Source organism: Eublepharis macularius, chromosome 7 (genome assembly GCF_028583425.1).
Source record: "Eublepharis macularius isolate TG4126 chromosome 7, MPM_Emac_v1.0, whole genome shotgun sequence".
Lineage (NCBI taxonomy): Eukaryota > Metazoa > Chordata > Lepidosauria > Squamata > Eublepharidae > Eublepharis > Eublepharis macularius.
The window spans coordinates 105,283,716-105,309,434 of NC_072796.1; the positions used below are offsets into that span (position 1 = coordinate 105,283,716).

Genomic DNA, 25,719 nt, shown 5'->3' on the forward strand with positions numbered 1-25,719 from the left:
TGTACCTTTTTTTTTTTTTTTTTAAACCAGAAAACGGGGCCTCCCGAGGGAGTCCCTCCAAAAATTGGTTGTCCTGCAAACATATGACGAAAGCCCATTTTTGAAAATTAAAGCGAGGGCCCCCGTCTGCAGCAACCCTTATAGTTAATGGGAACCGCTCTCTAGTTTTTTCTTTTTAAACGGCAAGGCCAGGCCGAGCCGGACCGACACCTCTCAGTCCGCAAAATAAAAGTAGCCCGCCACCGAGCAAGGGGCACCTGAAGGCCACATAGTCTAGGCACCCAGGGACCCCTGGGGCGAGTTTGCATAATCCCGCCTAACGCACAGCCGACCCTTGCTCAACGTAAAGACGTTCCCCCTTGAAATATACACGCTTTAGGAAGAAGCCTCCGCATAGGAGTCCCCCAGAGCAACAAGCTGGAAGGCTCGCTTAGTGCTCCGGGACTTCTCGTTCGAACCCCGCTTAACATACAGTGCTGGCAGAAAAACGCCCTTTTCTTTTTCCCTACTTCTCTTCATTCATTTTGCTGCAAGAAACTCAGGGAACCTGTACTTATATTCGCAGGTCTCCCCAGGATATTTTCACCACAGAAACAAAAGGAAAAAGAAGGCCAGGAGATGAGGCACCTGGCTACTCTGTGTTTGCTCGTGCTGGCAGGCACCCTAATAGAGGGACGCCCGTCCAAATTAATGCCCTACCCCCACTGGAGATGTATTAATACTCTAGCAGGAAATGAAATGATGGTCTGCAAGGTTGTACAGCAGAGCAATATGACCACCCCCACGGATCGCACTAACTTCCGCAGCTGTGAAGAGCAGTGGATCCGGCCCCCAGAGCTTGTTATTTTATGTGTGGGAGTCAAAACTATGTCCCAGGAGCTAGTGTGCTATTCACCTACTGACACAGTGTCACCACTTGCCCCAATTCCATGTATGTTCCTTCCCCGTATCAGGCCAGCCCCCACCGCAGTCCCGGTGGTAGACAGATATACCACCCCTGCCAACTTCGAAACCTCGCCATTTGTCACTGAGGCTTTCGGACCATACTGTGAAGTTATTTTGGTGTCGGCCGCAGTATGGAAGGCAGGAGACCCCTTTAGAATGACCATCCTACTAGGCACCACTACCACTGAGTCTGCATCAGTCACTATCACGCCCCCTTCAGGCGCAGTTCTCTCCTTTGCTATAGAGCGCTGGGAGAACCTGACCTGGATTGTAAAAGAGGAAGACCTAGCCAAACATGGCCCACCCGATTGGATACTGGTTCAACAGACGCCCGAATGCCAAACCAAGCCCCTAGTAGAAAAATTTCACCGGCTTGGGCTGCTCTTTGTAAATTTGACTCACGAACCAGGCAATTATTCCCTGCTGATCCGGACCCAGGAGACCCACACCATCCAAATTGACCCTTTGATTGCTAGCAGTGAACAATTAAGCCAAGGCGGCACGCATATAGTGGGCTCCCATGTTTTGAAAACTGACATTCGAGAGAGAGTTCTAGTCCGCCCGCAAATGTCTTTAAAAGAGATCCGCATAGACTTAGCTGAGCTAAATGTAACCCAGAGGCTGCCGCAGTGCGCTCCCTATCTGGAGGCCGGTAGCAAGGGTTGGAATGCATGGCTACAACTGTGGATCGATCCCTCCCCCTCTCTCTCGCGTGCCAGACGAAGCATTGCCGACTGGACTGCTCCTGCAGCCGGAGGCTTAGCAATCATGGATTCGGTCAACATTGAGACTCTCGCTAATAAGTTTGCCCATGTCACGACTAGCATCTCCGACTTAGGTAAACCGGTGGTGCAGTCCCTAAATTCCATTTCGAATGGGCAACACGAGATCAGCTCCATTTTAGTTAACTGGGAGAGTCAAATTGAAAGAGATTTTTCTCTGCTGCTCAAAGGGACACAGTCTTTTGAACGCAACGTGTCAATAGCCATGGCATGTATGCAAGCCCAACAATTAAACCAGGCTGTGGCCATGGGGCTAATTCGGCAAGCCACGGATGGGCACTTGCCCCTGGAAATTAAAAGATTGATTATGCCCAAATTGTCACCCATTGAACTGGAGCTTGAATCCTGGTGGTCTCTCGTAAATTCCTCATTCTCGCCGACCACCCAGGAGCTTAAATTATTTTTATTAACGGCCAGTGCGCACGAGTCATTCTACGTGTATCCAGTCGTGCCTCTGGGACTCCAAGTCAGCGACACCGAGGTTCTCTACGCCAGCCACCCCGACCATTGGGCCCGCTTCACCCCGACCGGATGGCAACTCGTCAGCCTCCAAGGGTGCCAGCATCGAGACCAGACCGGCTTCATTTGCCAAGACCAAGCCTTTGCACCGCATCACCCCTGTGTAGCCCCGCAAGTCGACGCCCTCAATGAGTGCCCTTTCGAGGTCATCCGGGAGAACAGCTCCACTGTGGTCTACCTTGGGAAAGGATGTGCCTGCGTGCGAACGGCCTGCGACTTTGTGATCCTGAACTCGTTCCAGCTTAAGCCCGTGATCCCGGGAGTCAACCGCTGCTTCTGCAACCTGTCTTCGGTGGCAGCCTGCAACTTCACTTACACGGTACCGGTCTGGACCCAAGAAGAGATCCTGGTGGCACCCTCCATCTATCGTTATGTGAAGCCCATCTCCCTTGGCATCGGCCTGGAACTAATCCACGAGCTCCTGGCCCACCCGCAGCTCCACCGCACCCTCCGGAGCATCCAGAGGGACGGGGACACTACTGCTTTGGTTGTGTCCCACAACGGAAAGGAGATTTTGGATCTTGCCCAGCGGATTAAGACCACCGGCGAGCATTCGTGGTGGGAAACCCTCTTTGGCTGGAGCCCCACTGCCACTGGAATTTACAATTTGGCTTTGCACCCGATCGTTGTTATTTTGGCCTTCCAAGTTTTGTTATGTGCCTCACTACTTTATTTGGGCTGTTGGAGCCGCCGACAGCTCCAGCAACTCCAGCTGTCTTATCGATTGGATCATTACAATCCCGACCTCCTTCTGCCTTAAGGGTTGTTCTTGGCGCCCTCCTTTAACCCTTGTTTATTTGCTTATGGTGTTATGAACTATGACTATGTTTTATTATGTGTACGGATCCTGAACCAGCCCCATGGACGCTTTGCTGACGGACACCGCTCCGAGGCCCTCTTGTGGACTAGGGGGGGACATATTTCTCCGCCTCCCAGCCCACGGCCTGCCTACGAACGACCGCCAGCAGCGCCACCTCCATGAGGACTAGAACTGTGTGTCTGAAGCCCTTCTCGCCGCCTGCTGACCCTGCTCTGCGGATTGACGCAGACAGCAAGGGGGGGTGGAAGTGTGTTTTGGAGCACATGAACTAAGCTTGCTTGTTCTTGTAAATATGCAACCCAGTCTAGCAGCTGTACTGCGGACTGAGCCGTCTGTGATCTTTGTTGCTCTATGGTCTTATGAATTTCTTGCCATTGCTTCTTATGAATTTTTAACTCCCATGAATTTAGCCCCGAACTAGCCCCTCCCTCTATCTACTGCAAGTGCGCCCATGATCTTCCCATGAACTGGGACCCTTTTATCACCCCCTATTAACTTTATCCCTATGAATTTGATTTTAACCTTAGGAATTGCCTTTTTAACCTGACTCCCTCCGCCGAGGTAATTCTAGCATATCTATTGTTTTATGAATTTGGTTCTAACCGGGACCCCTACTGAACGGTCTCTTTTAAATGTTATTTTATTCCTGATTTTAAGCTCTATGAATTTGGTTTTAATTCGACTGTATGAATTGGTCTTTTAATTACAGAGTTTATTTTTCTGTCCCCCATGAGCCCTTCCGTCGCTCCCCCCCCCTCATGAATTATTTCCCCGCACTTGCTTTTACCATTGCTGCTTTTATCTATGAAATTGGTTTCAACTTCCTGAATTATTGTTTTAATCCTATATACATATATATTTATTATTTTTACCACCCATGAATTGTTCCACCCTCGATGAATTGGTCTATGCCTTGCTTGCACATTTCACTTTTACCTTGTATGAATTGCTTTTAATCCTGCATTCATGAATTGTATCCATGAATTGCCTTTGCTTTTAATTCTATGCCTATGAATTAATCCGTGTATATGAATTGCTCCTGGGTTTTAATGCTTTTAACCCATCATGAATTCCGTATGAATTACCTTCATCCATGAATTGATCAATGTACACCAATATGAATTATTGCTATTTATATGCATGAATTGCTCATTGCTGCCTATGAATTGCTGTCTATGTTGACTGTAGCACTTAGCACACCCCCTGGTGTGAACCCAGAGACCTGCAGCCCATTGGCTGATCTAAATTGCACTTATTCGGTCAGGTGGTTCTCCAAACTAAATTTTTGAGTGACGCCTCCTGCCCCTTCCCTTCCCACTCCTTCTTCGCTCGAAGCTCGACCACCGGACATTGCCGACCACCTCGCCTTTGAAGTCAAGTTCGGAGACCCGCGCGCCTGACGTCACGGGGTCTCCGAGGGGGGGAATTGTTGCCAAGTAGGCCCCCTCCCCTGCTTTAAGGCCTGCCATGAACTGTGCTAAAGTTTCCTGCGTTGCTGTTTTACTGCTACACCAAAGATTGCTTTGCACGTGTGTGCTCTGATACACGTGTCAGTTTCCTGCCTGCGTGTCAAGTACCCTGCTGCTGTAATAGACTGTGTAGTTTACTGACTCCATGTTTGGATAACTGCACAAAGGACTCTCTTTCTGGGCAGCCCTGCCCTGACCTGTATCTGGACTTCCAAGTGTGTGTTTGGACTGTGTCACAAGTGTGCCCCGTGCCTGCATTGCCATCCGCCACGGACCGTGCCTGTTCCCTGCTTTGGACTGTGTTTTAGAGTGTTGCTCCCCTGCCTCCATGGAAGCCTGCCTCATATGGGCCCAAGCCGCTGCTAGCAGCCGGGCGCCTGCCGGGGAAACCTCCAGCGAGCCTGGCTAGGCGCTCCCTGGTCAGTTCCCGCCGGGAGCCTCCCGCGAGCCGGTCGCCGAGCTTGCCCTCGCTACCGGGCAGCCTGCTATCCAGCCCCAGCTATGCCCAGCCGGCATCCATGTTCTCAGGCAGCAAGAAGACCCTGGGAAGAAGACTGCTTTGAGAAGCCATTTCGGCGAAGCGGGCACACCACGTCCGCAGCGAGAGCCCCTCGCCCCGCTCTGCATATCTTAGGAGCCGCCCCGGAGAAGAACTAAGTGCTGACCATCCCAAGCACTTAGAGAATGCATCTCAAAGAAACCTCCGCATTCCAAAGCTGATGACATCAGGACAAGCCCTGTCCGCTGGAACATCCTTTCAGCCCACTCGGATTTCCCCCTCCCTCTTTTGTCCCCTCTTCCTGAGGTGTCACTTATCACAATCTGATTACCAAAGTGGCCCATCCACGCCATTCAGCAGCCCATTAGACCCTTTGTTTTAATCTGTGAGAACCACCAAGTACAGCACCAGCCCCAGGGTACGTTTTGGGGTATTTAAGCTGGTCTCTCAGACCACTCGGTGCCTCGGCCATTCCCTATCCAGACCTCCTTGCTGTCCGTCTGTGGTCCCAGTGCTGGCATTGGGCCACCCTCGCTGCCGTGTCTCTGCTTCGCTCCAGGATTGTGAGTATTTCCCTTACCATCGTTGGGAACCCGCTAATGCGAATGTCTCTGTATTTCCTACTCTGCATTTCTTAGACCTTGTGTGTTCCTTATATGATTGTGCAAGCTAGGCTTACGCTACACTCAATACACGTGTTTGGAACTTATTCGTTGTCTGCCTCTTTTTCACTAGAGTGTCTGGGATCGGGACCTCCGTATACATAGGTTATGATCCTCGCTTAATATTAAAGTTACAGACTGCTGCAGCTAATTCCCCATTATAATAAAAGAGCAGTTCTGGTAACATTTGCTCACCACAATTTTTTTTGTTTATCTTTGGAAGCATTTAATAATATATCATGGTATTTCTTTGTATGGATGTACATGTGTGTATAATCCAAGATCTTGTTCTGAAAAGTAATCAGGTCTTGTGGTTATCACCACTTCCATTATTTGTTTTTTAGGAGGGTTTTCGTTCTCAATTTCTTTTATGTTGGTGCTTTTCCTAATTTTAATTGCCAAGGGTACAATTCATTATGTGGCTAGTGCTGGGGGGGGGGCATGTTTGTTTCATTCCTTTGCCTAAAGGAATTTTTTTTCCTGAGAGTACAAACCATTTTTATCGATGGCATACTGTGTTAATGTTTCAGCAGTATTACTTCCTTGAGGTTTTTGCTGTGACAGAAATTCCTAAAGAAAATAACCCTGGCCAAACCATTTCCAATAAATACAGTATTGGAAAGAAGCAAGAGGATTTTAAAAACCTGGTATGCACAATTTTTGTTACATCTGTGATGTGCAACTATGCTAAGATCTATGGTATCTACCATGCTGGGATGAGGAATTCTGTCTTTGCCTGTTCATATTTTTTAGATTTAACTGGTTAGCCATTCCATTCTTTTGTTGACAGCCTCACTAATTTGAGGGAAAAGGTATGGTTGCTAGTCAAAAGATAAAATGCTGGAAGGTTACAGTGGCAAAGTGCATTGCTATATTTCAGGAAGACAAAATTGCTTACCTGTAATTGTTGCTGAGTAAAGAAATGCAGCCGGCCAGAAAGGCATTATTAAATAGTTTTCTTGGAAAATTTGCAATCTGGTGTCACAGTGTCAAATGAAACAACACATTGGGCAATTTTGCCAAGCATTTGTCTTCTCTACTTAACCCACACGATCTTTTAAAAATGAGGTGGTGAAAAACGTCCAGATGCTCAGGGATGCTGCAAAACAGAAATGATGAAGTGAATTTTGAATGCAGCAGTGTTTTTTTTCAACAATAAATTCTTACGAGGGTCCTGCCAGAATTGGTCACTACGGAGAAGGTGCCCTTGAGCAAGAGGAAGGCACTTCTGTTGGCACAGGGTGGGAAGATTCCCCAAATCTCCATGGATTCCCCACTTGGACTGCTTCCCTAATACATCGCCACTTTTCGTAAGGTCCCCTAACCCCCAAGAGGAACTGCCAAAGACAGGAAGTTGTGGGAGATCCATTCATAAAGAGACCTCTGTTCATGTTTCTTTGGATCCATCCTTATGTCATTATGTACGCCAGAAGTAGTCTAACATATCCCCCTCTCCTATAACACGTCATAAGTAACTCACAAGATACTACTTTTGGAGGGTATTGTTTGGACTACATGTCTGAACTAGCCTTTGTGGGTCAGGGTTAAATCAGGAATGGCTGAGAAAATGGCACTGAATTAATTGAAATCATATTCTGTATACTTTAGCTCCAGTCTGTTATATGTCAAAGACAAAACTGATCATTTATTTCAAATAAATGCATGAAACTGTCTTATACTGGCCATCTGCACATGATCCCACTTTATATTGACTATGTGTGGGAAGGGAAGCAGGCAGATGCATCCCAGCCCTACCCATAATTCTTGGGTCATCTGCTTGGGTGTGAACACATGGAGGAAGGGTTCACATGTACACCCCTCCCTGTGATTGGAAATGCTGCTTTCACACATGAACGTTTCTCTACTCATAGGTGCTGTGCTTGCAAGTGCGCTTGTGTCTGCTCTCCGTCTCCATACATTCAGTCAATGTGTAGAAGTTTCTGTGCATAAAGCTATTGAATCAGACCACTGGTCCATAAAAATAAATGTAGTCCACCTTGTTGGTGGTTGTAAGGATCTCATGTTGAAGTATTTCACAGCACCTGAGATCAGATCCTTTTAAACTGCAGTGGCAAAGGCTTGATAGCAGCCCTAACTGCCCAGATGACTCCCATCTCATTAGAGCTCGGAAGCTAAAAAAGGTCAGCCACAATCAGTACTTGGATGAGAAATGACCAAGGAAGACTGGGGCTGTTATTCAGAGGGAGGCAATGGCAAACAATCTCTGCTCACGTCTTGCCTTGGAAACTCCATGAGTGGTAACTTCAAGGGATCACCATGAGTCAGCTGCAATTTGATGGCATGTTTTACCTTTTTCAAGGTAAGTGCATCTGCTTTGCATGCAGAAGATCACAAGGGATTGATCATGTGACCTTCTGCATGCAAAGCAAATGTACTATCATCAAGCCACGGCATCATCCTTGGGAGTACACAGTCCCTGAAATCAGTGGCATGAGCCAGAAAAGGTGAAACCTGAAGGTCAGCAAACAGGATGTACTTCTTTGTTGATCAGGCAAAGGCAGGTTCCCAAGATCCCATTACGTAGAGCAGGATGGCCAATCCAATGACTTCATAGTGCCAGTCAATTGCTAGTGTTGTGCCTAAAGGACCCCTAAAGCCTGAGCACATAGTGTTCTCAGTAGCTCATTAGGCTATGTCCCACCTTCAAACTCTGACATCCACATTCAAGTCATGGAGTATCTACCTGTGTAAAGAGAGAAAATCATTTCCTTTCAGAGTAGGTATAGGCTAGAGGTGGGCACAGACCGGAAGAGGGACCAAAATTTGACACGGACTGGCCTGGTTCGGTGTTTGTGAACTGGAGGGTTGTGGGATGCATGTTTTCCACGAACATGTCAACTTTTGGGCCGGTCTGTTGGTCCATGCCTTTAAAGTGCCCATTTTTGAGGCCCTGGCTTGCAAGCAGAACCAGGTGCTCCCTGCGGGGCTGACTTCAGCTGACAGGCAGGGAATTCCCCACCTGCCAGCTGAAGCAAGGTGCGGGGTTTAAAATGGCCATTTTCGTGCCCCTTGCTTGCAAGTGGCACAGAAACGGGCACTCCTCTGCAGGGCTGGCTTCAGCTGATGGGCAAGGGAGCTTCCTCCCCAGCCAGCCAGCTGAATCAAGTTGGACCGGGTTGCAAAGCACCCCATTCCAGCCATGTGGAAAGGGGCGCTTTAACATTTAAGCCCCCTTGGCTTGCTCCAGCTGACTAAGGGGGTTGCAAAGTGTCCCTTTTCATGCAGCTTGCAATCTGCTTGGAAAGGGTCGCTTTACCATTTAAACTCCCTCAAGTTGCTCCCACTGACCTGTGGGGACTCCCCCACAGGTCAGCTGGACTAAGCCGAGGGGGATTGCAAAGCATCCCTTTCTGCGCAGCTTGTGAGCTGCGCAGAAAGAGGTGCTTTATCATTTAAACCCCCTCAGCTTGCTCCAGCTGTCCCACGGGGACTTCCCTGCCTGCCAGCTGAAGCAAGGCACGGGGTTTAAAGCACCCATTTCCATGCCCCTTGCTTGCAAGCAGCACGGAAATGAGTGCTCCCCCCGTGGGGCTGGCTTCAGCTGACAGGCTCCCAAAAGTGATGGACCATGAACCAACAAACCAGTCTGCGAACTGGGGTGGTCCGTGAAAAGTTCATAGTCCACGAAACGTGACAGACATGGCCCAACAGCCTATTGTTTTTTCCCAGTCCGTGCCCACTGCTAGTATAGGCCCATCTGCTCCCCTTATATTCTTTTATCCCTTCTATGTCCCTGGACCCTTTCAGGGGACAGGCACTTCTCTTTTAAGTCCATCTTCCAGACACATTTTTATCAAATATTTTCTGAAGCCATCCTGACTAGGGCCAGTAGTGGCAATAGAGAAAGGGGATGTATGTTTGATCAACACCTCTCCTGCCTGTTTTTTATCTCTCTTTAGTCGATAACAAACTGAAGGCAACTCAGTTGTGTCATGAGGTAATACTAATATTATTTGAGGAATTATTTAGAGAAACGTTAGGGAGCTATAGCAACTCATAGGAAAAATTGACCAGGGGTGTGATTCTGTCTCCAGATGTGTCTATACAAATGTAGGAATCAATGTAGTTTGTCTGTAGTGTATGACAACTGGAAGTATATTGTCTCAGATGTGCTCTCCAACGATGTACAAATGACACAGGGTGTTTATCCACTGCTTGGAGAAATACAGCATGTCCCTGATCTTCCATTCTGAGAGTAGAAGGAATGAATATGTAGAAGAAAAGAATATTACTTATTTCTTTCATGTAGGTTTTTTCAAATTGAATTCTATACGGCTAGTACTTGATTTCCAATGTATCACATAGCTGAATTCTGCTATTGCCAGTTCCATTTATTTCAGTCCTTTGGTCTCTAGCCTATTAATATTAAATCTTAGCAAATTTGCCTGTATATGCCCTATGACATGTGTATTGAAATGTCTTTGAAATTGATTGTAATGATCCACACTGTCTAATCCGCCTTGAGTCTCAGTGAAAAGGTGGACTATAAAACACTGCACAGAAATATAAATAAATAAAATACCAGTTCTGCCTGTAGCCTTCAGAGACTTGTCCTTTGAGGAGAGCACATTTGAGGACCACATCATACAACTACAAAGGACTATGATATGTGAAAAGTTTTTAATTAATAATGGCAGAAGTTGCATTCTTGGCAGCTGGGAACTTACAAGTCCTTACACTGAATTCATTGGAAAGTGTTAAAACCCCTAAATACTATAATTTGGTGTATTAAATTGCTGAATGTTAACTTTTTTTCTCATTGTGATACCATCACAGTTATTCTGCTCCAAACTGCCTCTGCTACAGGCATAATTTCTCCTTCTCACAAACTTATTTGAAGCTAGAAATAGGTTCTAATGGAAGCTGAGAGATGGGGGAGAGGTGATCAAACTATGCCCATTCTATGGATTTGTTTTCTCCTCAAGTGCCAAGGAAGAGTCAGGACTCCAGTGTGCTTCAAAACAAAGCTGCAACTTTATTGATTACAAAATATGACCTAGCATCAAGTATATGATGATTGTATGACTCAATATGAATTTAGGCAGATCAAGAGAAACTGGTGCTAGGCTCTCTTGGCCCTTTCTTATATGCCCAGGGTAATGCCGATCACCACTTTGGGGTCATGAAGGAATTCTCTTCCAGACTAGATTGGCTGCAGATCCTGGAGTTTTGCCTTCCTCTGGACATAGAATAATGGTCATTGGGGGAGTGGGAGGAGGGAGGTAGCATTATGCAAGGGGTTGGACTAGATGACCCTTTGGTTATCTCCAGCTCAAGGTTTCTATGTTTCTATTCACACATACATCTAAAGTCTGACCAGGCTCTTTTGTGGTGTACTGACCAATCTGGGGCAGCCCTCCACAAGGGGAGCTGTACTACTGGTCAGGAAAGCTTCTTAAGGGAGGTACCCTCTCTCGTCTCAGGCATCTCTAAATTTTATAATCTATTTTTATTCCTCTCCATCTTTGCCCTCCTGTCAATGGGTCTTACCATGTATAGATAGCCACCCAGGCACCCACCGATGCAGGTCTGTAGTTTTCTGGGTACTTTTCTTGCAGACTGACGAGGCAACCTTTTTTGTCAGTAGTTCTGGAACTTTGCTGACATGCTTCTTTGCCCATGGCGTAGCTACTTCCTGTTCTCCTATAGGGAGCTGATGGCGGTGCTTTCCATTCACTAGAGATCATCTGAGGTCCTCTCTACTGGAGTCCTCTTTATTCATGATATTCCAGGTCTTCTTCTGGTCTGGGTCTTCAGCTCACATTCATATTCTCATGCATTCTCTCATTCATTCAGCTCTGTCTACACCTGGACACGTCTTGTACTTATATGCTACACATGGCTACATTAGTGCACTTTTTAAGCTATTAGATATACTTTATCAGTTGAGAAGTTTTCTTGTCCTGTTAACTTCAACAGGAAGCCGAAACAAAATGCCAGTTTTGCTAACTGCTGCATGACAGAATTTTTGCTTTTACATGTTTCACAGCTTTTGGCCTGAAAAACATTTATAACCTTGACAAGGGTTAACTGTAGCACATTGACATGGTAGAAATGTACATTTTATTTTATATCTCAGAGATGTCCCTTGACAGCTGATTGGCTGTGGTCATTGGCAACCATTCTGGGCTGAGCAGTACAGCCTCCATGTTTCCAATACTTCATCATGTCATTGACATCAACCTGTTCCCTTCTCTGTTTCTATTTAAAATTATTACTCCCATTTAAGTATTACCTCCTAAAGGTTGTAAGTAAATAAATAGATTAAAATAGAAGCAATCGGCACCTTAAAGTCTAACAAAACTTATTCCAGCATAAGCTTTTGTGAGTCACAGCTCACTTCATTGGATGCACTGAAGTGTCTTTCTATAGCATATAAAGTAAAATCCATTCCCACTGCTATTGATCGTCGTATGCCCAGAATGTCTTCTCCTGGACAGGGCCAGATCTAGGGTTGCCGGCGCCCAGGGCAACCCAAGTCCGCCCCCCCCCCCGTGTGCGCACCCAGTGCACATGTGCACTCCTGGCACTGCATGATGATGTCACTTCTGTGACATCATCACGCAGGGTGGAGCGCGCCACCCGCATGGCAAGCCGGCTGCCCCGGCATGCCGCGGAGCTAGCAGTGGCAGCGCGGGTGCCTGGGAGGATGTAGACCTGTTTGCAACAGAGAACAGAAAGGCTCCATTGTTCTGTTCCAGAGGAGGAATGAACTCATGGTCCCTGGGGGAAACTTTCTAGTTAATGTGGTCAGGGTACCTGTTTTATGCCTTCCCACCCATACCCCTCATTCGCCTGCCCTGCTGAGGGGGTGGCTAGCTTGCCGCACATGCCCTGTCCTGTGGGGCAGGCAAATGGCATGGGCAGTCTCCCAGCCACCTGCACTGCTGCCGCCAGCTCCACAGCGCACTGGGGCAGCCAGCTTGCCATGTGGGAGGCACACTGACGGGCCAGCAGGCTTGCCACGTGCCCCCTGCCCTCAGGGCAAGCGAATGGTGCAGGCGGGCTCCGAGCCCTCTGCTCAGCCGCCCGCGCGCTCCTGGTGGCGTGCAGCTGCACCCAGCGCCCCCTCTTTGACGGTGCCGGGGGCAGACTACCCCCCCCCCCGTCGATCTGGCCCTGGTCCTGGAGCATGTCTCAAGACAGATCATGGCATATGTGGCAGATTCATTCAAACCAAATTGTGGAACTCCCCCCGCCCCCAGCTCCACAATGCTTCTTGGCTGTCTCAAAATGTCCAGATCCCAGATGTCCATACCTGATATTGTTCTCTCTTCTACAGACTGGTAACAGGGCAAAAAGAAAAAATATGGTAACGTTCTTTCTTCCATGTGCTTCTTTCTGCAGCCCTATTCTAAGATCTCCTGAAGAAAATGAGATCGTATACCAGACCCTCAAACTTATTCCTGACATTAATGACCAACTTTCGGATGAAGAGTTGAGAGAACTCATGGCATGTATTGTAAGGGAATACTGGGTGAAAGGAAGTACAGGTAAGAGGAAGATGTTAGAATGGTGCAAACAGCTTGGTCCTATAAATGCCTAATCGAAAGAGTTCTGAATTTTTCATGTATTTGTGTGTTTGGAATATTCAAGTGGTTACAGAACTGTATTTTCTCTGTGTTCAACAATTGCAGAAATAAGCTCCCAACTTTCAGATTAGACTTAGACTTTTCCCAAGATGCATCTGTCCTGTATTCGTTACTCTGATATTTTCTGTTTGTCTCATCAACTTATTTCTCTATGTCAGTCTTAAAGTCCCCCTTCCCCAGTTCCACAATCTAAAGAGGATGTCATTAAGCTTCTGAAGAAAGTCATAAGAAAAAAAACTACTTAATGGAAAAGTGCAGACGTAGTATCCCTTCCTTTATGTTTAGATTCTACAGTTTTCTTTCGCACCTATCAAGTCATCTCTTTTATTATTATTAAACATTTTGATTTCCTGCAAATTAACCCCCTACATCTCATCAAGGCATTCTGCTTTGTGATGTTTATTATTAAAGCACTGTGAGTTTGCAGCCTGATTCACAGTTGTGTTTGTGACTTGGATTTGACCTAGAACATCAACCTGATGGGAATTAGAATCTTTGACAAGAGACTATTGATATTCTTGAATGAATGTGGGTGTTTCCGGAATGGAAAATCTTAATTGTAAGAAGGTGGTCTTCTGATAGCTGATCCAACAGATCTTAGAGCCAAGCTACAAGTGATGCCTGACACAGGTTGGACACTTGTCAGCTTCCCTCAAGTTTTGATGGGAAATGCAGGCATCCTGGTCTTGCAGCTGTAATGGAGAGTCAAGCTGTAAAACCAGGACGCCTACATTTCCCATCAAAACTTGAGGGAAGCTGACAAGTGTCCAACCTGTGTAAGGCATCACCTGTAGTCTGGCTCTCAGAAAAAGTGTCAGCCCTTCAGCTGAGGGGAGGTGAATGTGTACGTATGAAGAAACAGAAATGAGAGCACTGGAAAAGAGAGAAAAGCTAGGAAGAACAGATTTGGTTGAAGGGAAGCACCTATCAGCTGCAGGATTTCTCTCTCTCCCCCTCCCCCATGGTGGAGCTGCTGCCCACCTAAGTTCTACTTGTATATTTCTAAATAAAGCAGACACCATAAGTTTACAATGTTCTATTAGTGGTGTGTCTCCTGAAACATCTCACCATTTTGGGGGAAGGGAAGAATGCATAAACAGCATCAAAAGCCACTATTTGTTACTTGACAAATAATGGATACTGAAGTACATTTGGACATATGAGTTATTCTAGCTTAGGGACAATTGTATTGCGAAATACATCACAAGAATACATTGCTCTAAATTTGTTGTCAGCTCAGCAGTGATTCTTAGATTCTATAAATAAATGGAGATAAGTAAGGGATGGAAAGTGAAGCATGTAGTAGACGAGGAAAGCAAAATGAAGTACATAGAAGTACTGACTTAGTAACCAATTATATCTCTTTTCATATTTATGCATTCTCCTTCTTTCCATTGTCTGAATCTACACTTTATCTACATTTCTCACAGGCGGTTCCCTTGGTAAATCAAGGGCATTCAGAATTCTTAGCCTGCCTTCTTTATCACCATCCTGGGCATTGGGAACCATTCTTGTTAAATCCAGGCTTCCATGGGCTAGCACAGATGATATAGCAACACCTCCACCAGTTATTTGATAGCATGAATCCATCAAAGCAATTTATTCTTAGAATCACATCACAATCCTAAGAAACTTTTTCCTGGGAGTAAGACCCACTGAATAAACCTGAGGATGATTCTAAATAGGCCTGCTTAAGATTGCTCTCTTATTATGCTGGTTATTATTATGTTGAGCCTTACATTGTAGAAGCAATTCACCTGAAAATGAAGGACATGTTGTTAGTAGACAGACCAATTTGTCATCTAAGTAAACCAGAGAAATTATACTGAGATAATAAAAAGGACAAATTTAAGGTCCAAGTTTGTGCTAAAATGCTAGTGATGTTAAATAGTATCTTATTTGCTAGGCTATGAATTTGGGAAAACAAAAAAACCCCTCTTCTTTGGAATCTTGGCCACTGGGGCAGCCACCTTCTGTTGGGTTAAGTGCTCTGTTGTTTTAGTATACATGCAGTTAAAACCTGCTATATGGTACAGTAGCAAGAGCTTTAAAATTGCTGAGCATAAAAAGTGTGTGCATGAGATAAAAGCTAATCTTAATGACTCAGACTGTCACATCATGACTTTAAAGAAAAAGCTGCTTTGCATCAACGTGCAATCTTTTCCAACTCTTTGAACCTGGTTAAGTAATATTTTCAATCTCATCTGATTTGGTAAGCTAAAAATAAACACAAAATTGATTTTTGGCTAAGCAAAACTGACTTGATAAAAATAATACATGCCAGATGAGGCTTTAATCTCAAAGATTATTTTACAGACAGAATTTCAGGAAAGCTAAAAACATGAGGGGAAATGGAGTAAATTGTTGTGTATTTAAGGGTTTGCATCCTAATTGGATTCTCAGATACCATTTTAAAATGCTAGTGGCAATTTTTTAAAAATTTCTCCACAGAGAGTTGATTCCAGGCAAAATTTTCCATCTATGATAAGTAACTTTCCTGCCTTCTCCCTCCCACTGAAGCATACTGACCTCTATGAAATGCTGCCCGTAGGGGATAAGGGATCCCTGGGGAAAGCATGTGAAGGTCTGCACTGCAGTGAGAAGGGGGAATCAGTGAAAATTGCCAATTTATTCTAGCTCCAATTCAGAGAGCCAATCTTTCATACTTTGATTAAAGATACTTAATTGTCACTTTTTCAGAGTATAATATGCCGTATGAAAGTATTTTTGTTATTTCACTGATTACCTTCAATTTTAGGACCCAAGCAGGAAATTCTGGGAGATCCATGAATGGCATTTCCCAGCTTTTTATTTAAAAACTAACAAACAATACATGGGGCCCAACCCTACTTCCTATTGGATGAAACCTGGTGTGTGTGGGGGGTGGTGGTGGTGGAGGAGTTTAATTCTTCTTTTTGTGACTCTCCTGCTAAATGTTATTATTCCTGAAAGGAGACTCCCAAGACTAACATACATACATACATACATACATACATACATACACACACACATATATATATATATATATATACACACACACACATATATATATATAGTTTGTGTGTGGGGAATCAGTGAAAGTGCAGGATGAAAGATTAAACTTTCCCTCTCCCACCACAATCCCATTATGAATCAAGGCCCAGCATGGCTGCTATTGCCCTTTAAAAATATGCTGGGAAGGCTGATCCATGTATCTCCTGCTATCATGTGTATAACCCTCAGGATACAATCCTACTAACACTTTCCTAGGAGTGTGCCTCATTGAATAATATAGGACTTACTTTTGATCAGACCTGCTTAGGATTGCTCCTTTATAGAATAAAACTCTTTAAAATATAAATAATGCATTTGTACTTTTAAATGCAATATTGTAAGCAAATTAGTACACTGTAAGTTAATATTGTTAAAATGTGTTAGGACTGTGGGGTTTCCCCCCTTCTGTAATAGACTGAGAAAATGGAGTCTATTTTTAATTTAATTTTTATTTAATTCCAGTGGATGGAAGCCAGGGGTTCTATGCGATACTTAGAGGCTCTGCTAGACCACAGACAAAGTATTACAAAAAACTTCTTGGAGGACATTTTGTTTCTTCTAGTGTGATGCTTTGCTCCCGAAGTATAACTCAACTATCCTACACATCATCCCAAACACTGGTAAGTTGTAAGCTAGTAAGTAGCACTTATAGTAGACCAGAAACCGTTTGGATAATTTTCCTTTTTGGGGGGTCATATGTAGTTGAACAGGGATAAAAACAGATAGGAAATGTACAAAAGTGTTTTAAAAAGTGAGACTACTTTTGCAGTATGTTTATTAGACCTGACCTACTTTACCTTGCCTGGCTTTCCTTAAGATATTACTCTCATAAAACATCAGCGCTGTAATCCTGAATTTAGTTAGGCTGCTTAAAATCTCATTTACTCCTTTGAAAACATCTGAGTAGACAAAAAACTTCAACAAAGATAGGAGGTATCTGAAGAAGGGAGCTTGGACTCTCAAAAACTCATACCCTGGAAATCTACTTGGTCCTTATGGTGCTACTGGACTCGAAAGATGGAAGCAGGGCTTGTTATAAGAATAATGCTGGTGATAATCAGTTATGCATTCCTGAGCTTTCACATATGCATCAAACTGGAAGATAAGCTGTCAGACTCCCCTTTTGATAGGTCAGAGTCTGGGGCTGTAGTGCCCTCCAGTGTCCCTTTTCCCTGATCCAGCCTTGGATGAGACTGATCAAGTTCTAGGGGACATGGAATCAACAACAACTGTGCTTATATACTTCTCTTCTAGACAGGTTAGTACTTCAGCCAGAGCACTGAACAAGTTAGTGTTATTATTATCCCTACAATACAGCTGGGGAACTGAGGCTGAGAGGAGTGGCTTACCCAAAGGCTGAGAGGAGTGGCTTACTGAGCTCATGGCAGTAGTGGGATTCGAACCAGTAGAGTGCTGATTCGCAGCTGAACCACTTAACCACTGGGCTACAGTACAATTAAAGCCACAATTAGTGCCTTTAAAAATATAACCTTTCCCATAAAATATCTATCATTGAAGTAGTTTTATAGAATGTACATTTGAATAATAAATGTTTGTGATAATCTGCATAAAATATATCTGAACCAATTTAAAATCAATGTATTGACTCAACCTGTTGAGTTCTCAACACAGAAGCTCTTTGCATCTGGCACTGGGTGATGGCATCTTCATATAGCCCATTTACATAGTGGGCTGATCAAATATCTCTGCAGACACTTTCAGCAGATCGATCAAATCCAATCAGTTAGTGGTTCATCAAGGACTATTATATATGGCCCGCCAAATGGGGTTTCCCTGCTATAAAACCCTTTCCCTTGGGGATGTATTCCATCTTACATGGCAAGATATTCTGTTCTACACTTTCCTGCCTGTCCCATTGTTACCCAAGGTGATAGCAAAGTTAAGGCAAGACCATACTGCCTGCATTCTGATAGCCTTGTTTTGACCAAATAGAGTCTGGTTTCCAATTCTATGGCAGCTATGCAAATGAGTTCACATGCCACTTCTGGCAGCAGAGGACCCAATTCACACAGGACAGTGTTTCAATCACAACATTTATGTCCTTCATTTAAAAGCATGACGAGGCACACATTGAGACCTTGGTCTTCTAGGGTGGCTGAAGTGCTCTAGAAGGCCAGCGACTGACAGATAATATGCAGCAAAGTAGCTTAGGTTTGCTCTCTGGGGAGTGCAACACCACATTACCCCTGAGTCTTGTGTCCTACAAAGTCTTTGAATACCTTTTGTACCTGAAAGATTCAGTCCTGTCAGTAACTTCTCTGAAGGTACACTTGGCAGCCATATCAACACACCACAACAGGGTTGATAATTCTACTGTTTTCTCTACTCAGTTATCCAAAAAGTTTTAAAGGGTTTTGTAATGATTCCAAGTAAATGTGTGCATGTGTCTTTAAATGCTTGGTTTGAGCTAGGTGAAGAGTGGGGTGAGAGAGGGAAGAGTGAGTGATGTGATTGGTTGATGACTGAGAGTGTGGGTGGAGTGAATGCAGTTTAGACTGAGAGTGCAGGGAGAAAGGTTTCAGTCAGAAGAAAGCAAGCTAGCTGTGTGCTGCCTGAGTATACTGAAGTATTTATGACAGAAATATAATCTGTGTGGAACCTGAACTGAGCATGATTGTGAAAGGACACTCAGTCAGGGAAAGAGAGGCCAGCTGTGTGCTGCCTGAGGAGGTTTAATATTTCTGTGAATGAGAGTCAGAGAAAGAGAGGCTAGCTGTGTGCTGCCTATATTTGAAGTATTTGAGAGAACTATTGGGTCTAGTGACGGAGGCTAACTGTGTGTGAAGTCTTAGAAGAGATCTGTGTGAATGAGTTTATAGGAAGTAACTTTAAGAACTAAGAACTACTTTTATGAAACCAATACGCTTCTTGAAAAATAAACATTTATTTTGTTTTGTTATATCCCAGTGTAGCTGTCATTGCTATATCCCATTCATATCCTCAGGGCCACATAGAACCACGAAGGAGCCTGACGCTTAAACACGTTACCAAAGGGGAAATTTGAATAAAATATTTTGGAATAATATATTCCTGGTGGCAGCAAACTACCCAGAGGGTGTAAGGGGAAGATTAAAAGAAAAATTTACCGCAAAGAAAGTACAGGTCATAACAAGTGGTGGCAGCATGTTTGTTTAATTTATTTCCACCAGTACTGTCGCCTGTTCCACAGTGGAGGTTGTCCCTGATACATGCCTCCTCAATGTATAAACCATTTGAAAAACGATGGCTACATGAAAGCTTTCTTTTCCTTCTCACAAGACTGGTTCTATGGTTGCCATTACCTCTGCTTATCATCTAGATAAGGTGGTGCTTACACCAAGCAGGTCTTTCCTTCCTATGGTCGCTTCCATGTTTCACCTGCCGCAAACATTGTGCTCCTAGTGTTTCGCCCAAACCTCTCAGCCACACAAGTATGCACATCTCATATCTTGGATGTGAGAAGGGCTCTCCTCTTTTATTTGCATAAGACTAGAGATGTACGCAAGAACCAAAATCTATTTATATGCTTCTCAGGTCCTAACAAAGGCAAAGCAGTGACTGTGTAAACCATCTCTAGATGGGTAGTTGCCGCCATAAGGGGAATGTATGAGAAGGCCAAAAATTCCTTGCCTGTTCCTAGTTAAGGTGCACTCCACATGGTCTCAAGCTGCCTCCGCAGCTCTTAGAGGTAAGGTTCCGATATCAAGACATTTGCAGGGTGGTGACTTGACTATGACTTTCATGAGATAACTACTCCATTGATGTTGACTCCAGAAATTAGGCAGCTGTGGGAAATGCAGTATTACAATCATTATTCCGCTGATCATCCCACAGTCTCCTCCTTTAGGTAGGTGAGCTTGTTATTCTCCCATGTGGGATTGCACAGAGGGCATGACAATGAGAACAGGATTGCACTTACCTGTAACGGTTGTTCAAGTGGTCTTCTGTGCAGGCACGTATCCCTTACACCTTTTCCCCACTGTGAGCTGCTCACTGAAGCCTGCCTCCTCCATGGTGGTGAAAGGAGGATTGAGGGAAGAATACTTTCCTTCCTGGGTCATGTGCTGGTTTGAGAGCGGAACCACAAGTGACACCTGACACAGGTTAGACACTTGTCAGCTTCCCTCAAGTTTTGATGGGAAATGTAGGCATCCTAGTCTCGCAGCTTCGCTCTCTGACTGCTGTCCAATGGACTTTTCAACTGTCACTTGTCCAACATTCCGCCAAGCTGCCTACATTCCCCATCAAAACTAGAGGGAAGCTGACAAGTGTCCAACCTGTGTCAGGCGTCACTTGTGGTTCCGCTCTTGAGTGGGAAATTGCCAACTTGCGTGGAAAGAGGAAGGGCTCTGAGCACTTGGAAAGCTCTAGAAATTTTGTCATTTCACCTCTGTGGCTGGCCCATGCATGTGTAGTCCCATGTGTGCCTGCACAGAAGACCACTTGATGAACAACAATTACAGGTTAAGTGCAACTCTGTTTTCTAGAAGGCCTTTGAATTAATGAAGGTGCCATGCTTCCTGTTTCATTGCATTTTTACTATGTTCTCTTCTTTGTTTCAAATTGCTTTGAGCTACCTTGGGGGCCCCTTGCAGGGCCAAATGGTGGCATATAATATAGTTCACTATATAAATCATTCTTTTGGTATAATGTAAAAACCTCATTGCTTCCTTTCAGAAAGACTATGCTGAGTTGTTCTTATTGGCATGGAGAGGTTTGAGGAAGTTGTTTGACTTTTGTGGGGCTGCTCTTGTCACTTACAATCACTTACAATAAGCTTACATCAACCAGCTGGAATTGATGCCACTGGGCTTACCTTTCAAGCATTTAAAACTATTGTCTCTCTCACCGGATCTCTTCCAAACAAACAATGAATGAATTCCAAATGCCTCCAGGATGCAGAAGTGAATGGCTTACAAAAAGAGAGGGTCATTGAGAATTCTTCACACTGGCTCACCAAAATAAATAGCTGACCTTGGGCAAGAATGACAGGAAGAAAAGATTAATTCTGTTCTTTCTGTCTAAATTGGATCTTTCTTACAGATTGCCAGAGGTGCACGAGAACGGTTTTCTAAGAACAGAAAGAAAAGGCCCATTTTTAATGTGGTTCTCAGTGACAGCTTTGACTGAAGTTTTTATCACTGTAGGCATAGTGTCATGCTAGTTATCTAATCCAGCCTAAGCATTCTGCATTTAATTGTCTAAATGGCAATAAACGTAGTTCTAGGGAACAACTATGTTTAGCGTAGTTGTATTTTATGCAACTATGCTCAGAACTGATGAAGCTGGTTGAAGGGAAATTAACTTTGATTACTGTCACACAGGGGGGAACAGTCCAGGAAAGGAAGAAGGTTTCCCTGCCCATGATTCACATTTCTTGGTAGAGTTTTTAACAGATTTTTACTATATAGCAAAGTTTTTTGGAATATGAGTTTCCAAAAGACATAAAAGAAAAGGGGAGTGGATCACTGTGAATTCATCCATTCTGAACTTTTGCTTTGTCCATTGTCATGTAATGGAGAAGCTTTTGTTAGATAAAACAGTAATTTGTTCTGTGCTACAGCCTGATGTGGATTTTTCTAAACAAATTATGCTCTCCAGAATGTAGTCTTTTATATTTGAAATTTTGACACCTCCTTTTAACACTGGTGAAGAATACAGGTAATGTTAGTTGTTGTAGATTTTCCAGGCTGTATTGCTGTGGTCTTGGCATTGTAGTTCCTGACTTTTCACCAGCAGCTGTGACTGGCATCTTCAGAGGTGTAGCACTGAAAGAGAGATCTCTCAGTGTCAATGTGTGGAGAAGATGTTCGCCTTTCAATGGGAAATCTATTGGAGAGGCTGGGGCAGCTGTTTATAAAGATAATGGCAATAAATTCACACAGAAAACATACCTCCTTTGATTCTACCCCCTCCCATGTTTCAAGCAAATTGGAACACAGGATTTGGTTTTACAGTAACACCCCCTCCCCCAAAGTAGGTGCCTCTGGGCACAGGTACACGTCTCTCCGCTGATTTCTATTGGAGGGAGATGGTGCTGACTAGAGGCAGGTACAAACCGAAATACAAACCAAAGTTCGTCATGAACCGGGCCGGTTCGTGGTTCACAAACCAACGATTCGTGGGAGTTCATTTCCCATGAACCATGACGAATTTTAGCCCAGTTTGTTTGGTTTGTATTTTGGTTCATCACTGCAGACAGCCTGGCACCAGTCAATCAGTTTCCTAGGCAACAGGGGGGATGGGCTCTCTGCAGACCTTCTGCTGACCTGGAAGTGACGTTTTCATGAACCGAACGAACTGGTTTGTGAAGCAGGGCAAGTTTGTGAAAGTTTGTGGTCCGTGGTTCATGAAACATGACAAAACGCGAACCGCATGGTTTGTAATTTTCCCAGTTTGTGCCCGTCTCTAGTGCTGACCACCAACATTAAATAAACAAACAAACCAGCATTCATTTCATTTCTTACTCTTTACAGTGATCTATTGACAATATAAATACTTTTTACCTTTGCAGTCAAAACTCTGCATTTGCATGCTTCTTTGTTGTGGTCTGTTGTTTGTTTCCTTTCACAAAGTATATGAAGTGATCAACCATATTCCTTGTTCCAATTTGTTTGAAATGGGGTGGGGGGGAGTAGAATCAAGAGAGGTATATTTTCTATGTGAATTTCGTGCCATTATGGCATCTTTCTTTCTTTCTAGTTCTGATATACTCCATCTTGTTTCTTTGTTCCCTCTCTTTTTCTGACCCCTTGCATATGTGCAGGGTGTCATGAACTATCTCCAATATGGTTGTTGTGGGTTTTCCGGGCTGTATTGCTGTGGTCTTGGCATTGTAGTTCCTGATGTTTCACCAGCAGCTGTGGCTGGCATCTTCAGAGGTGTAGCACCAAAAGACAGAGATCTCTCAGTGTCACAGGGACACTGAGAGATCTGTGACACTGAGAGATCTCTGTCTTTTGGTGCTACACCTCTGAAGATGCCAGCCACAGCTGCTGGCGAAACGTCAGGAACTACAATGCCAAGACCACAGCAATACAGCCCGGAAAACCCACAACAACCATCGTTCTCCGGCCGTGAAAGCCTTCGACAATATCTCCAATATATTTATTAGATGATAGTCAATCTTAGGGTCATCTCATTAAGAATAAAACCTCCCCCTTTTTGGTGGGAAGTGTCTACACTGCACTTAATTGGCTCTATGCTAAATTTGCTATCATTAGCATACAGAAACTTCAGCTTAACCCTTTCATGACAGAAGGGATGACACTGCAAATGCAAACATAACCCAGAAGATGTTAACTGCATACTCCAAAGAAGGCTGCATTGACATTGGCCATTTTCACATGTACCTGTAAGCATCCAGAAGATCGTGCAAACCTCACGGCATGAAGGGTTTTCCTAGCACGATTTCCTGGCATGATCCCCTTTAATGGCACAATGATGGCAGAAATTGCGCCATTAAATGGGATCGGGCTGGGAAATCACACTAGGAAGATGCTTCATGCCGTGAGTTTTGCGCAATCTTCTGGATGCTTTGGGCATGTGAAAACACCCATCGATGCATGCTGCAATAAGACGTCGTATGAGTGTTTTTTTAAAGGACAGTAGTATTGAATTGTGTTTGTGGATATGTAGGCTGTGCTCACTATTATCTCGTGGGCTCTTCAGTGATATTTGCTCTTGACTTCTTGCACTTGTGCCATGCACATTTTGGGTAGGGTTCTCAGGTGCACACCAGTGGTGGGCAAATTCCTGATGGTTTGCCCCTGTGTCCACTGATTACTGGTGATTTGTAGGAGATGTCAAACCACCTGGTGTTTGCCCATTACTATCAGGCCACCCAGGCAAATGCACAGTGCATGTGCTCTGGGTATGTTGGTGACGATGTCATTTTTGGAAGTGACATCATTGTGCTGGCCATGAGACTGCTTCCGTGCTTCACATGGGGCCAATTCTCAAAGAATCAGCCCCTTGCAAAGCTCAGGAACATTCCTGGGGACAGTGCCTTGACATCACTTCTGGAAGTGACATCATTATGTGAGGTTGAGAGTACATGCACATGAAGACTATAGCTCAGTAAGTACCACCCACCTCCCGCTAGTTGCCTAGGAAACCTGGCAACCCTAATTTTGGGCCTCCTGACCAACAAGCTTTAAAGGGAACGTGCCCTACAGCCCAGTCCACTGAGCTGTTTGACTAGTTGGCTAATATTAGAAATAGGCCTGAGTTTCTTGAGTGATATTCAGTGATATATTTCCAGGTATGAATGCTTTCTGTTGAAACGAGATCTTCCATCCCTCTTTGTGACTTACAGAGAGCCAAGCTACAAGTGACGCCTGACACAGGTTGGACACTTGTCAGCTTCCCTCCAGTTTTGATGGGAAATGTAGGCATCCTGGTCTTGCAGCTGTAATGGAGAGCCAAGCTGTAAAACCAGGACGCCTACATTTTCCATCAAAACTTGAGGTAAGCTGACAAGTGTCCAACCTGTGTCAGGCATCACTTGTAGCTTGGCTCTGAGTAATCCAGGTTGTGTGCTTAGAGATGTCTCTTTCACCAATGAAAGTTCTAGCAAAATTAATGGAGCTTCCATACAAGCAAATAGTTTTAGAAGGAAATGGAGTTTCTGACATAATCCGTTTCTGAAGGCAGCGCATGCTTAAGACCCTTTTCTATTTGTGGCATTTTTGATCTATGATATACATTAATTAACTAATGGGAATGACAACAGCTACACGGTGCCTCAATGTGCATTCTGTGAGATAATAAAGCCAAATTAGGAAGAAAGGAAAGAAAAATAGCTTTTCCCCAACACTGTAAATCTGTTAGGCACAAAAAAGTACAACAATAAAACTCTACAATAAATCCATTAACTTGAAAGCAGCCTATCTCAAAACATTACACATGTAAAATCCAAAAACAAAAATTGCGTAATACCCTTTATTAAGACAAACCAAAATGACACAAAACATTATGCAGTCTTCTAGTGTCTGGAACTCTTCATTGGGCCAGATATTAAAAGACAAAAATGAAAAGGGGATTGGGAAAAAAGGTGATTCAGACCACAATGTTTGAGATCTTTGAGGTCTAATTTTTTTTACAGTCTTACGAAGCATAGAGGTGTCAGGCAGAATTGGTATCAGGTGCCCATAAATCTAAGAAGATGAAAACAATGACAGCCACTATTAAGAATATAAAAACCAATAATTAAGCAAATGTCCCTCTGAATAAGTAATTAGATATGTAAGTAATTCTAAATTCTAAATGAATCTGATTGTTTTTTAAAGGTGAGACTCCAGGGGTGATTTACTGTCTGGGGTGGTGGTGGGATATGATGGGTGGGTGCCTCCCCCCTTTTCTTCTTCTATGCTGCC

At 44.3% G+C, this 25,719-nt stretch overlaps 1 protein-coding gene across 1 annotated transcript in view; it reads left to right on the forward strand.

The window, feature by feature from the left end:
• Positions 1-25,719, forward strand: part of CNBD1 (cyclic nucleotide binding domain containing 1) — a 239,462-nt gene that overhangs the window by 111,910 nt on the left and 101,833 nt on the right. Inside the window, exons 4-5 of the mRNA XM_054985894.1 lie at positions 13,065-13,210; positions 16,805-16,962. Of these exons, the coding sequence (XP_054841869.1) occupies positions 13,065-13,210; positions 16,805-16,962 (304 nt within the window). The remainder of the gene's footprint in view (positions 1-13,064; positions 13,211-16,804; positions 16,963-25,719) is intronic.